Genomic DNA, 15,888 nt, shown 5'->3' with positions numbered 1-15,888 from the left:
TTCCTGAAATTTGAAATATGGGACATTTAGGGAAAGTGATTTTTGTCTGAGAAGGCTACTTAACTTTAGAATATCAATTCCCTTGTTTGCAAATTTCACATTCAGGAACATGCGGTCTGTTTCTGATTAAGTGGATTATGTTTCTGGTTTGGCCACTCTTTCCAAAGCAATATAAAGAACTATACTCGCAAGACGATACTGTTGGCTCTTATTGTTTGTAGACCCATCCATCAGCAAAAGTAGGCCTTTGATTTCTTCCAACGACGCAGATTACAGCCATGTTCTTACTTTGTCCCGATGTTTCCCGAAGGTGGAGATAACTACCTTTTTAGCGGTATCATTTGGCCTTCGTCCTTCCACGTGACCATGGCTGCTGATTTTGAGATGCTGGAAACTATTGACAACCGTCGATATTATCATTCCACCCGTTGTTTCTGTGTAAGGTTTTCCATAGAATACAATATACCCGTTTCCAGATTAGTCTACAATACACTTGTGGCCAGATTTGTCTGAAGTACACGTGTGTCCAGATTAGTCTACAATACACTTGTGACCAGATTTGCCTATAGTACACGTGTCTCCAGATAAGTCTACAATACACGTGTCCCCAGATAAGTCTACAATACACGTGTCCCCAGATAAGTCTACAATACACGTGTCCCCAGATTTGTCTACAGTACACGTGTCCCCAGATTTGTCTACAGTACTCGTGTTCCCAGATTTGTCTACAGTACACGTGTCCCCAGATTTGTCTACAGTACACGTGTCCCGAGATTTGTCTACAGTACACGTGTCCCCAGATTAGTCTACAGTACACGTGTCCCCAGATTTGTCTATAGTACACAAGTGTCCAGGTTGATCTAAAATACACATGTGGCCAGATTAGTTTCCAGTACACTTGTGTCAAGGTTAGTCTACAATACACTTGTGGCCAGATTAGTATATAGTACACGTGTCTTCAGGTTTATCTACAATACACTTGTGGCCAGATCTGTCTATAGTACACGTGTGTCCAGGTTAGTCTACAATACACGTGTGTCCAGGTTAGTCTACAATACACTTGTGTCCAGATTAGTCTACAGTACACGTGTGTCCAGGTTAGTCTACAATACACGTGTCTCCAGGTTAGTCTACAATACACGTGTGTCCAGGTTAGTCAACAGTTCACGTGTCTCCAGGCTAGTCTACAATGCACGTGTCTCCAGGTTAGTCTACAATACACTTGCGGCCAGATTTGTCTAATGTACACGTGTCTCCAGATTAGTCAACAGTACACGTGTCTCCAGGTAAGTCTACAATACACGTGTCTCCAGTTTAGTCTACAGTACACTTGTGGCCAGATTTGTCTATAGTACACGTGTCTCCAGATTAGTCTACAATACACGTGTCTCCAGGTTAGTCTACAATACACTAGTGACCATATTAGTCTACAGTACACGTGTCTCCAGGTTAGTATACAGTACATGTGTCTCCAGATTAGTCTACAATTCACTTGTGGCCAGATTTGTCTATAGTACACGTGTCTCGAGGTTAATCTACAATACACTTGTGGCCAGATTTGTTTATAGTACACGTGTCTCCAGATTAGTCTACAGTACACGTGTCTCCAGATTAGTCTATAGTACACGTGTCTCCAGATTAGTCTACAGTACACGTGTCTCCAGGTTAGTCTATAGTACACGTGTCTCCAGGTAAGTCTACAGTACTCGTGTCTCCAGATTAGTCTACAGTACACGTGTGGCCAGATTTGTCTATAGTACACGTGTCTCCAGATTAGTCTACAGTACTCGTGTCTCCAGATTAGTCTACAATACACTTGTGTCCAGGTTAGTCTACAATACACTTGTGGCCAGATAAGTCTACAGTACACGTGTCTCCAGGTTAGTCTACAGTACACGTGTCTCCAGGTTAGTCTACAGTACTCGTGTCTCCAGATTAGCCTACAGTACACTTGTGGCCAGATTTGTCTATAGTACACGTGTCTCCAGGTTAGTCTACAACTCACTTGTGGCAAGGTTAGTCTACAGTACATGTGTCTCCAGGTTAGTCTATAATACACTTGTGTCAAGGTAAGTCTACAGTACACGTGTCTCCAGGTTAGTCTACAGTACTCGTGTCTCCAGATTAGTCTACAATACACTTGTTGCCAGATTTGTCTATAGTACACGTGTCTCGAGGTTAATCTACAATACACTTGTGGCCGGATTAGTCTACAGTACACGTGTCTCCAGGTTAGTCTACAGTACTCGTGTCTCCAGATTAGTCTACAGTACACTTGTGGCCAGATTTGTCTATAGTACACGTGTCTCCAGATTAGTCTACAGTACACGTGTCTCCAGAATAGTCTACAGTACTCGTGTCTCCAGATTAGTCTACATTACACTTGTGGCCAGATTTGTCTATAGTACACGTGTCTCCAGATTAGTCTACAGTACACGTGTCCCCAGATTTGTCTATAGTACACGTGTCTCCAGGTTAATCTACAGTACACGTGTCTCCAGGTTAGTCTACAGTACTCGTGTCTCAAGATTAGTCTACAGTACACTTGTGGCCAGATTTGTCTACAGTAAACGTGTCTCCAGATTAGTCTACAGTACACGTGTCTCCAGGTTAGTCTACAGTACTCGTGTCTCAAGATTAGTCTACAATACACTTGTGGCCAGATTAGTCTATAGTACACGTGTCTCCAGAATAGTCTACAGTACACGTGTCTCCAGATTAGTCTACAATACACTTGTGGCCAGATTAGTCTACAGTACACGTGTCTCAAGGTTAATCTACAGTACACGTGTCTCCAGGTTAGTCTACAGTACTCGTGTCTCAAGATTAGTCTACAATACACTTGTGGCCAGATTTGTCTACAGTAAACGTGTCTCCAGGTTAGTCTACAGTACACGTGTCTCCAGGTTAATCTACAATACACTTGTAGCCAGATTTGTCTATAGTACACGTGTGTCCAGAATAAACTACAGTACATGTGTCTCGAGATTAGTCTACAGTACACGTGTCTCCAGATTAGTCTACAGTACACGTGTCTCCAGGTTAGTCTACAGTACTCGTGTCTCAAGATTTGTCTACAATACACTTGTGGCCAGATTAGTCTACAATACACGTGTCTCCAGATTAGTCTACAGTACACGTGTCTCCAGATTAGTCTACAGTACACGTGTCTCAAGATTAGTCTACAATACACTTGTGGCCAGATTTGTCTACAGTACACGTGTCTCCAGGTTAATCTACAATACACTTGTAGCCAGATTTGTCTATAGTACACGTGTGTCCAGAATAGTCTACAGTACACGTGTCTCCAGGTTAGTCTACAGTACACGTGTCTCCCGATAAGTCTACAATACACGTGTGTCCAGGTTAGTCTACAATACACGTGTCTCCAGATTAGTCTACAATACACTTGTGGCCAGATTTGTCTTTAGTACACGTGTCTCCAGATTAGTCTACAATACATGGTGTCCAGGTTAGTCTACAACAAAACGTGTCTCCAGATTAGTCTACAATACACTTGTGGCCAGATTTGTCTATAGTGCACGTGTCTCCAGAATAGTCTACAGTACACGTGTCTCCAGATTAGTCTACAATACACTTGTGGTCAGATTTGTCTATAGTACACGTGTCTCCAGGTTAGTCTACAGTACTCGTGTCTCCAGATTAGTCTACAATACACTTGTAGCCAGATTTGTCTAATGTACACGTGTCTCCAGAATAGTCTACAGTACATGTGTCTCCAGATTAGTCTACAATACACTTGTGGCCAGATGTGTCTATAGTACATGTGTCTCCAGAATAGTCTACAATACACGTGTCTCCAGGTTAGTCTACAGTACACGTGTCCCCGGGTTAATCTACAATACACTTGTGGCCAGATTTGTGCACAATACACGTGTCTCCAGATCAGTCTACAATACACGTGTCTCCAGATTAGTCTACAATACAATTGTGGCCAGGTTTGTCTGCAGTACACGTGTCTCCAAGTTAGTCTACAGTACACTTGTGGCCAGATTAGTCTACAATACACGTGTTGCCAGGTTAGTCTAAAATACACGTGTCTCCAGATTAATCTACAATACACTTGTGGCCAGATTTGTCTATAGTACACTTGTCTCCAGAATAGTCTAAAGTACATGTGTCTCCAGATTTGTCTACAACACACGTGTGTCCAGGTTTATCGACAATACACTTGTGTCCAGATTAGTCTACAGTACTCGTGGTGTCTCCAGATCAGTCTGCAATACACTTGTGTCCAGATTAGTCTGCAGTACTCGTGTTCACAGTTTAGTCTACATTAATCGTGTCCCCAGGAAAGTAACTCAAGACTATTGTGAAGTTACACATTTTAAACTTTAAACCAGGTCTATTTTCCTGGTGACGTGTTTATTGGACGCCTGTCGTGTGATATCTTTACGCACACGTGTCGTACATGACCACGTGTAGAGGTACTATTTCACAAGGTTAAGTGTTGTCATAGTAGTGCATTGTGAATTCTTATTAATAATTATTCGTTTTATTAAAAAAAAGAATTCCAGGCCTTGATTTGAAAACAACCCACAGACAACCCTGTTCTTAACATGCATTGGTGTGAGAGTGTAGCCACTGAGGACAGCGTTTGTAGTTATTTAACGGCGTGCCAGGCTCGGCGTGGTGTAGGTCTCAGACGTTTACCACTTCAATGAAACGAGCACGTGCGGATATGATGCTGACAAGTTTTGAAACATTATCTCCAACATACGTTTCTGGCATGCTTGAGGACGCAACTCTGCACAAAGATTTCTGGTGCCTTCGACGACTTGGCCACCCGTACCTCTGAAGTACATTAAAATAATTCTGAAACAAAAAGTTGTAAAAAGTTCATTAAGTCGTAAATAAAAGCAACAAAACCCTTTAATAAGCGTAAGAAATTTGTTTTTGAATCACTATAAAAATAGTGATAACACCTGGTGTTCGCGTAGAGGTGAGCGTGTTCCGCCCTACTGGCATCCATTACAAACACTTGCCAAGGCAAGTCAATTGTTCACCTGTACGGGAACACATGGCACAAGTCAAAATAGAGAATTGCATCGGACATCATTTTGGTTACTGATACATCAAAATTTGGAAATGTCCTATCATAAACCTTCTGGGAATCTTTACTAGTGCCTTGAATGATTTCACCTCGACGAAAACAACCACTGAGCAAGATTCATATGACACTCTGAAATCTGCACTTTGATGTAAGTATGTTGATGCCGACATGTTGTTATTATTGTTAACTTTTGGTAGAAAATTCCTTTCATACAAATGTTTTAAAAACCGAGTAAACATGCAAATGATTCCATTGGCTCAAAATCTGGGTTAAAACGGGATGGTAACTGTTGTGCATACTCGCCTCAATGCGTTATCTTCATCCCGTTTCGTCAGAGCTGATAATACAAGAGTAGCATCCTCTATTCCGTGAAATATGGCGTCAGTCCGGTAACAGACACTCCGGCATCACGTTATATCGCACCCACTGACGACAGATGATGTGTTTGCAATTCATACACGTTTATCACATACATTAGAGTGTGTACAGTCAGTCGCATTGCATTTATCTCACACAGAGTGGCCAATAAACCACCTCTCCTCTTGACATACTGCCGCGTAACGTGTGTGGCACTGCCTGACGCCATCCTCCGTTAACGTCAAAGGGATGCTGCAGTAACTCATGGGTTATCTGTTGCAGGGCAGCGGCGTCACATAGGTCACTGCTTTGGCTATTCTTGGGTCTTACCGTTTCATTCATTGTGGTTATCTTAATATTTGGAAATTCGGAAATAAAATAGGGGTTGAATTTTGAGTGAATGAGTTAGTTTTGTTTAACGCCGCTTTCAAAAGTAGTTCGGTTACAGCAGGGGGCGTGGTGTGGGGTAAAGTCCGAAGTGATGTCGGTCTTCGATGTTTACTACTTACGTGAAGCCCACGAGCAGGGCTATGGTGCTGTCAAGACTGGCAACAATACGAGGGCGAATATTAGTTGGGGGCCCACGAATACAGCTTTGTGACAGCTATAAATTGCAATGGCGTGGACGTCTGAGAGGAGGTACTGGTACTTTCATCCACTTCAGTACACGACAGGGGGTGAGTCAGCTTATAACAGTATCACGACAAGAGACATTGTTCTCAAGATGGGAATCGAACCTGATGTGATGAGGAATGTTTTAATGATTAGTCTTCCCAAGCCCCAGGAACTTGAGACCTCGCAATACTGGTGTACTAGAGAATAGCTCACGTGAAGATCCGGGATAGAATAGGTCTTCAGCAACCCATGCTTGCTGTAAAAGGCGACTATGCTTGTTGTATGAGGCGACTAACGGGATCGGGTGGTCACGCTCGCTGAGAGCGTCGCTAAACAACAAACAACAACAACGACTAGATAATATAGATGTCACTGTTACATTGACCCTCTTTGCGTAGACGCGGGTTATATGGGGTTTGATTGATTATGGTTAAAAACACTCGTTCAAAAAAACAAACTAAACACGAGGATTAAGATGATGGATGTACATCTAAAAAGTAAAACCGTGAATAACTAAAATCGTATTGTTCCTTTGCCATGACTGTGACATATATGGAATGTATTCAACCAGACCTAATATAGATGATAGACAAGGAATTTTATCTAGCTTTTTCACCAGGGCATAAGCAAATAAAAGCAACTGTGGAGAGAAATGTATTGTGTAAGAAATGGTTTTACTGAGTATAGTAAGTCTTCGGTGGTCTCTGAAATCCGTCTTGCCGGAACATGCAGGCGGTTATCGGGATAAGGTTCCGAGTCTGTAGGTGGCAATGCTGGGGAGCGGACGTGCGTCTTCCCTACAATGTTTCAGGTCTTACGGAGAATTGATATCTCATTTCCGGTAATGATAGGTGCATAAATAGGGAAATATTATGTCGCCTACGTGTGTTTTGCTATCAATGTGATTGGTTAGGTCCCCTATCAGTAATGTGAAACTAGAAAGCAAATAAACGCCGATTAAGCCATCTCACCGGCCAACATGTTATCTATTCCTAGTCCTTCTACCTTCGTGAATCCATGCCAACTGAAGTCTACAGTATAGACTGATGTGATAGAGTGATAAATTCTGGATTCTGATGGTCAATGGGAGACTTTAGCTCACCTGACAGTTTCTTATGTTTCTGGCCTGTCTGTCCGTCACCCGTCGCTCGTCGCCCGTCCGTTGTTCGTCGTAAACAGCTTGTCCACAGGTTCCGCTTGACCTATGAAGCTGGCACTTTGCATACTTGCTCCCACCAATGATAACACCCCAAGAAGTTCGTTCCCAATTTTCAACATGAAATATTCACAGAATCCATTGAAAATAACATTTTTGTACAAAATATCCTGAAAGTTGGCATATGTGTTCCGCTAATTGCGATCTTATATATTTTGACATTGATCTGACCTTTGCACTTCGGCCATACTGAAAGCTGAAATTTATCATGGATATTAACCAGACATTTTCTTTTAAAAATAATGTAATTTGGAATACGTGTAGTTTGTAGTAGGGCTATACAAACTTTATTTGACCTGTGCACTTTGATCATGCTCCCACAATTGTATCTCAAAATGCATGTCCTCACACTGTAAACACCTTCTCCTCTGAAAGCACGGAACCATTAAGCTGAGATACTACATGCTTCTTCCCACCAGTAAAGACGCCCATATATGTTCAAGAGCTTCGAGTCGGATTTTCAAAATGGGCACTACTTGGCTATATGTTGGTATTTGGTATTGGCTATTAATGGTAATGATATTAGTATTTGTTTAATTTGTTATGGGATTAAACACATATGTTCCGTTTCTTTGCAAAAACTTTAAATTTTTACCATGCTCTTTATTATCTCAAGATTCGTTCTTCTGCAATTGTCAGACTGAGGGAGTTGAACGGCTGCTTTTATGTTTCTCCTCATGACGTCATGTTTTTGTTCAAATCTTTAGAATTAAGTGCCTTTTTTCTCACAATATTGATCACAACATATTTGAATATCAACGCTGACAACAAACCACTTTTTATTGTTTGGCTGTCTTTGTTGAACTGTTGGCCACAAAGCCACATGAGGTACAGTTGCCAAGGCACTATCTTTCAACAATGATATCCCTCGGTTTAAAACATCCGATTTGATGATTGCATCCTTTGAATTTTCACGCAACCGAAAGTTCTTCCACTATTTATTTCTCACCCAAGATTCGTATTCAGTCGTATTAATACTGAGTCAAATTTTCGGTTAGAGGTAAGCTCGCGTTAATTTGGAGACGCATTATTTTCAAGATTTACCGTATAAAGTTTGCATTCACGAGTTAACGCCCGAAGTGATGCCGGTTTAAGGCGATAATTAGTACCAGTTTCGTGAAGCCCACGAGCACTGGTTTGGTGCTGATAAACCTAGAAACAGAATAAGGATGAATCTGGGATTCGAATCGATGAACAGAGTGTTCTGGCACGCCTAAGGGACGCAACTCTACGCAATTCCGGCTGGATCACCTATGACCCCAGTAAATAGTGTATTGTAGTTATCTGTCAATAACTAGTCTCGTCAAATACGTTATTTGCTTCACAAAATGATGCTTTTCACATCCATGCTAGTTAAGACTTGAAGGTTTGCAGACAAACTGCATTGACAAATACATGTTTACAGTACAGAAAGAGTAGAGACATTTCTTCGTTGATGAATAACAACCCTTCTTATTAATTAGAGAATGCTTTGGCTGATGGAGCAGATTATGTCGGAGTTGTTATACATGTAAATACCCAGGATTCCATAGAAACATACGTGTTCCCTAAATAATGTTACAATACAAGATGGTTGTCGTGACATGGCGAGGCATGTTTGAATTATGTCTGCTCTGGCTGATAGACGTAAGGTAACACACTGAGTTGTAGCTTGTGTACATATAAGTGTTATATACACTAGTTGTTTAATGTTGTTTTACCTACTCCTTCATATTGTGATAGTATTCCCACAACACAGGTGATGAGATACTTTTGCCACCAGGTGGCGGTGTAATTAATAGTATGCTTAGAAACGTTGTGTACAAGGGCGGAACGCTGCTTTCAACGTTGTCTACAGCGAGCCAGTGGCAGGTGAGTCCACCAACCGTGGTTGCATTATCAAATATATTCCCTATGCTAACGCCACTAGCAAAGGGTCATAATAAAGACGATTCTGGGTTCGAATCCCACCAGCGGACCCTGGCATACATGGGACGCAACTCTGCTCGCTGTTCTGAGTTGTGCTCCTTAGCCTTTCGAGGATCCACTGGTCATTGGTTAAACCACTGGCGACACTCTGATTATGCTACTTGGTCGATGAGCACGTTGGTAAACATCCATTACCCACCTTGATATAACTGATATACTGAAAAAGCGGCGTCAAACCCAACTCACTCACTCACTCCAGTATGACTGGACACGCCTGTTGTTGTGTTTTGACAGTTTTCTCACTCATTTACTACAGGCACGAGGCAAGAAGTTAAGTGGAGGTGACCTGCCCCCTATCCCCCACGTCCAACATCGACCCCTGCCCCCGGCCATCTGGGGTCACTGGACGAATTACGGCCCCTGCTCCAGGACTTGTGGCCGGGGGGTGAAGATGAGGACACGTGACTGTCTGCAGTGGACGGGTGAACGCTATACCGAGACCCACCTCACCGCTTGTGCCGGCAACAACATCGACTACAGACTATGTGAACTTGGGGTAAGGCATGATGATACTGCTCAACGATTCAATGCTTAGATTGACTCAACATTCATATATGATAATATATATCCAAGTGAGTATTGTAAGTGCATGTTTTATCCGTTGTGTATCTTCAAACAACTGCCAAGAAGATATAGTTCTCTAAGAAATTGAAACTTCACGAGATTTCACGAGACTTCGCGAGACGTCCGCTTCAAAATGACTTGATCGTCAAATGAACAGACAAGTGTTTTTGTACAGAATTTCCTTCATTGTACCATTTACGTAACACAGGTTGTATATACTCTTTTCATGAGCCACAGAAAGTATACATCATCAATAAAGCAATGGTCAAAGCTGCAATACAAACATCTGATATGTGGACTTTCTTCTGAGAAAGAAAACACTTGAAAGTTTCAGCTGAAGGAAAGTTTGACGTGAACCTTCATTCGATGTTCGTACAAGCTTAGAAGAGAATGTATTCTTCCAATCATACATATGACATACATACAGGTACACCAGTGTATCAATGTGTTACAGAAGTGTAGCCACGATGAAGACTTCCGAGCCTACCAGTGTCGCATTCTCAGCAAGACCCGTCATGTCGCAGGCCGCATCCACCAATGGATACCCTACGATGGAGGTAACGTTCATTAGTTTAGTTTAAACATATATTATTCTCATGAAAAAGATATGGCACAAGTTATCACAACTTAGAACGCCCTCTCCCATAGATTTACATGTATGCTTATTTACAGATAATAAATCAAATGATAGAAAGGAAAGAGATAGAGAAACGTATGTAAATTCACACTTCTCACTCAGACCTTTTTGTTTTCTTTATATATGTATGTACATTCCTAAAAATGCTTTCGTTCACATGATTAGGTAAACTTGCATTTCCAACTAGCACCAGGTCAGTATTTACATCACAAGTATTCATTACATTATACATGTACATCCTTAAACAGAAAATCGTGACAACTATTATTATATACAGATATAAATAAAAAATGCTGCAAAGAGGGTTTGGGTGATCCTGGCATCGTCAGGCTGGTTAGGCTCATCATCAGCCCAGGGCCTTAACCCCCTCTACACGCATCCCAGACAGCGACTTACCCAACGGTAGCGTCATGGTTACCGTCATGGACCGATACTTGTGCTTCTGACCACTGAATGTTTGGGTTAGACTATTGCTAATATTGTTGATATTTAACTGGCTGCGGCATAAACCAACCTTCTATAACCCCACATTTATGTACCCGGGTACCCTGGATCCGTTGCCATGGGTACCCATCACACAGGCAGTAGTTTGTTCGTACATATTACGGAGAAAACGCCACTGCATGATGCGTGTAGGGTTATATATTACTTCCAGTTAGAGGGCGGTCGGGTAGCCTAGTGGTTAAAGCCTTCGCTCATCACGCCGAAGACCCGGGTTCGATTCCCGACATGGGTACAATGTGTGAAGCCCATTTCTGGTGTCCCCCGCCGTGATATTGCTTGAATATTGCTAAAAGCGGCGTAACACCATACTCGCTCACTTCCAGTTACGTAAAAGTGCCTGCCTTACATTGCAATGTCGGTATGGGGGAATGTAGAAGGAGACATACCTTCAGGTAACAGGCATAGCACGCATGCTGGCGAGATTGCATGTAGGTCTGAACAGCACGCTGGATACAAATGTTGACATACAACGGCGACGGAAGCATGCTGAGATTGGCTTATCGGCCATCTCAATTACGGCGTATGTACATTCTGTGTAATATTTATAGGAAGTAATTATCAACGTTTATCTAAGAGTAATTAGAATCCCGTTTGGCCTTGACCTTGACCTTGACCTCGACATGTCTTGTACCATATCATATCATATTCTGCTCAAGACTTGTCTGCCATTTTGTCGTTAAAGACTGTGGGACTGTTAAGCAGGGAATGTAAGTTAGTATTACGTGTGGCTTGTCGTGCAACATCGTGTAGATAAATCCATATTAGTCAATCAGACGTAATTCAGAGTTATGTTATGTTTTTTAGTATAACGCCACTCTCGGCAATATTCTAAGTCACCTAACCTGACCTCCCATGGTGGTGTCAATGTGATTTGATACCTCAGTTTAACCAATCAAAATCCAGTATCATCAAAAATCATAAAGAAACTTTGTTTCTTCTCGCGAAAGTGATTATCGGGTAAATCAATACAGTGGTGATGGATGTGTTTACTTGCTATCAGTTATTTTGGACAGCTTGTTTGGTTGTTGTTTAACGCCACACTCAGCAATATTACAGCTATATGACGGCTGTCTGTAAATAGTCGTGTCTGGACCAGACAGTCCAGGGATTGATATCATGAGCATCCATCCACGCAATTGGGATACGATGACATGGATAAACCAATTCAGCGAGCCTGACCACCTGATCCCGTTAGACGCCTCTTACCATAAGCATAGTCGTTTGTTACGGTAAGCAAGGGTTGCTGAAGACCTAAGACCTATTCTAACCTGAATCTTCACGGGTCTACAAGCCAATGAAGCAGGATGTTAATCAATCTCGTGAGTTTATGTCACTTTAGTTCCTGTTGTAGGCAAGCCATGCGAGCTCAACTGTAAAGCCGTGGGTCGATCATACTACTACAGCTTCGGCACCGTTCAGGACGGGACCCTGTGTCTCAACACCAACAACCACGTGTGTGTCCATGGCCAATGCAAGGTACGCCACTTTATTCCCCAGGGGTAAAACACATCGGTTCACATAGTTCTGATATTTGCGCTGTGTGCACATATCACTTTACAATAACTCTAGGCAAACAATTGTCTGATTGTGAGCCCTGATCTTTACGGGACAACTTTCGCTATATACATTCGTTCATATTTCGCTCACGAGAACACCGTTGTTTACTTACTCTGGGAATGCAGGAAAACAAAGGAAAACAAGCTGATGTAATTCACATTTGTTATGTATTATCAAATGCTGTAATGCTTCAGCAGAAAAAAACAATATCTTATTTTAAATGAGCATGTACAGCTGATTATCTTTTTCGCTGAATGAACGTTTGACAGGTCACATGGTTCAGGATGGTCAATGAATGAACGTTTGACAGGTCACATGGTTCAGGATGGTCAATGAATGAACGTTTGTCAGGTCACATGGTTCAGGATGGTCAATGAATGAACGTTTTCAGGTCACATGGTTCAGGATGGTCAATGAATGAACGTTTGTCAGGTCACATGGTTCAGGATGGTCTAGAATGAACGTTTGACAGGTCACATGGTTCAGGATGGTCAATGAATGAACGTTTGTCAGGTCACAAGGTTCAGGATGGTCAATGAATGAACGTTTGTCAGGTCACATGGTTCAGGATGGTCAATGAATGAACGTTTGTCAGGTCACATGGTTCAGGATGGTCAATGAATGAACGTTTGTCAGGTCACATGGTGCAGGATGGTCAATGAATGAACGTTTGACAGGTCACATGGTTCAGGATGGTCAATGAATGAACGTTTGTCAGGTCACATGGTTCAGGATGGTCAATGAATGAACGTTTGTCAGGTCACATGGTTCAGGATGGTCAATGAATGAACGTTTGTCAGGTCACATGGTTCAGGATGGTCAATGAATGAACGTTTGTCAGGTCACATGGTTCAGGATGGTCAATGAATGAACGTTTGTCAGGTCACATGGTTCAGGATGGTCAATGAATGAACGTTTGTCAGGTCCTGTGATGCATGGTCATTTTCAGCTGGCTTCATCGCCGGCCATGTTGCAGGAGGGACGGCAAGGTTAAATAAGACCATTCATAGAGTCGTAGGTACCAACTGGGACATCCGAAAAACTGTCCGTAAAACATTTCTGACACTATATATGTGTACTTGCAAGTCTGAATCCAAACTAGAATTCGCTGTCTGCTGCGTATGCACACTTGTCTAGTCTAGAACTCATTTGTGCATAGACGGGATAAGAGTTCATAGGGCGACATTAAAGAAAGACTGCGATCAATTTAATCAACTAAATTAGCGTTTTGTCAGTTATGATAAGGCGTTAGTGCATTGTTAAAACACAAATACGGTTTTTCAATTTGACAACATATCATTTTGTCTAATACCTGTAGTTGAGTCAAAATGAACGGGGAACTACTGTTTACAGCGCCATGACAACACTGACTTCCGCTGTGGTTTGGTTAAAAAACGTCGTAACCTTGACCTTTCTCTCAGTTGCTGTATAGACGGTACTGTATAGGCGGTACTGAAGCTGTTTGTTTTTGTTGTTTTTATTTACATCTGTGGTAATCAACGGAATATTGATAAATGTTCAATTTGATATCGGGTAAATGACCCTCGTGAAATAGTTTTCAGTTTGCCCTCGGTAAACCGCTATAAATCCTGCTAAACTTCAGTCAAACTGAAAATTATCTCACTCTGGCCAAACACTTGATTTAAAAATTGCCTTTTTTTCTCACTTTGTGTGAGTTCATTGAAGTCTGACCCTCCATAAAGTGATTGCCAAACTGTATGAAGGTCGGAGCTTGCGCGTAGGTATCTGAAGTTGTCCATCAGTGTTTACGTCATTTCAAGATCACAGTGTCATGAAATACATATGAACGTCAAATTGTGTCGTTCATACACGTCAGTTTCGCCGTCATGTGACCGACCTCTCGTCCAATGGGAAAGCCGTATATTGTGTAAACTTCACATTGAAAATTCATTATAAATTGAAGCTCGTGTAATGTCCTATAACCATCTCACAATACTAGTCATGTAGTTATACGCCAACAGTGACTGTGGTATCATTATTTTTAATCAAACAAACACAAAATTTCGATTTATTTATTTCAATATCAATTTTAGGCAATGCTTTTAGATGTCATTTAGAAATACCACGCACCTGGGTGCAGTTTATATGTGATCAAATGTCGACAAACATGATACACGTTATCTACACAATTTGTTTTTTTCATTTTCATCCAACTTTCATTAAAACAGGATATTTTAATAAACCGACACAACACAGATAAAAATTTGCATGCTATTGGAAATGCTAGGTAAACAACGACTAGTATTGTCTTATGATACTGTGATACCCTGAGTTTTGATGTTATATCATTTTCTATATATGTCAGTTGATTGGCTGCGACGATCACGTGGGCGGCGGGACCCGGATGGACATGTGTGGCGTGTGCAACGGAAAGAATGACACCTGTTCTTTCATCAAGTCCACATACAGAACTGAGCTGCCTACTGGGAGGGGGAGTAAGATATTTAGATTGATCTGATCAACTCTGATCAACTTGTGAAAGATTCTTAAAATATTCTTAATATACTTCTTAACTTTTCTTAACCTTGTCTTTGCATGTGTTTGTGAGGGATACCATTGCGGAACAGGAACAGGTTACCTTTACGCGAAAACCTGATATCATTACTATTTGAACACATTATTATGATAATTTTAGCAGATATTTCTTGTGATGAAGGAAATTGTTTCGTCGCTTTTATTTAAATTAACGAATTCTACGCGTGTGTTAAACGATGGTCCGGCCTAAAAGCCATGATGCTCAAAAGCTATAACTGCGCACTACGATACGACGATAATTTTTAACTCACTCACTCAAATGTGGTATCTTCAGGGTTCACAATATCATTCTCAGAAGAGGTTGAAAAATGTTTTGGAGCATAACATCAGGAGGACTTCACAAAGATCGTATATAGACACTCTCATTATATCTTCGTATCCGGTTTACAACATTCTGAAATTGTTTTGTTTATCATTCGAACAGGACACGAGTAATCTTTTCACACAAGACTTGTGTCTGAGGAGAAAAAAGAAAATGGTTGTATACATTTATCAAAGACGGGTCTCGTATACATATTAATGTAGTATGGTATCGTTCTATTTTAGTTATTTCAACAAACAATGTCCTGCTTTGTTAAATGTGACGAAGAAACTCCACCGATAAAATACAGTGTTGGGAGCTGCACTGTTATCATAGGTTTAATGTATTTCACGCGATAACCTCCACTCGGCGGGGTCAGAGGTCAGGTCAGGCGTTCCTGTAAATCGTGAAAATCCGTTAAATCACGAGGGAAAGTTATGTTGTCGTTGTGGTAACGGTGGAAACGCGTTGTTCTTGGCGATAAGGCGGATGTTGTTCATTGCAACGTAAAATTGGTCTTGAAGTGTATGGGACAGGCC

General features: G+C 41.5%; 1 protein-coding gene across 1 annotated transcript in view; it reads left to right on the top strand.

Moving 5' to 3' along the window:
* Positions 1-15,888, top strand: part of LOC124119727 (ADAMTS-like protein 5) — a 44,950-nt gene that overhangs the window by 15,127 nt on the left and 13,935 nt on the right. Inside the window, exons 2-5 of the mRNA XM_046482357.2 lie at positions 9,487-9,726; positions 10,249-10,351; positions 12,287-12,411; positions 14,819-14,948. Coding sequence (XP_046338313.1) covers positions 9,487-9,726; positions 10,249-10,351; positions 12,287-12,411; positions 14,819-14,948 — 598 coding nt within the window. The remainder of the gene's footprint in view (positions 1-9,486; positions 9,727-10,248; positions 10,352-12,286; positions 12,412-14,818; positions 14,949-15,888) is intronic.

This window comes from Haliotis rufescens, unplaced genomic scaffold (assembly GCF_023055435.1).
Source record: "Haliotis rufescens isolate VD_foot unplaced genomic scaffold, xgHalRufe1.0.p SCAF_1, whole genome shotgun sequence".
In the NCBI taxonomy this organism is placed as follows: domain Eukaryota; kingdom Metazoa; phylum Mollusca; class Gastropoda; order Lepetellida; family Haliotidae; genus Haliotis; species Haliotis rufescens.
Note: the sequence above shows the minus strand (reverse complement) of the source record. Positions and strands in the feature narration are given on the sequence as shown.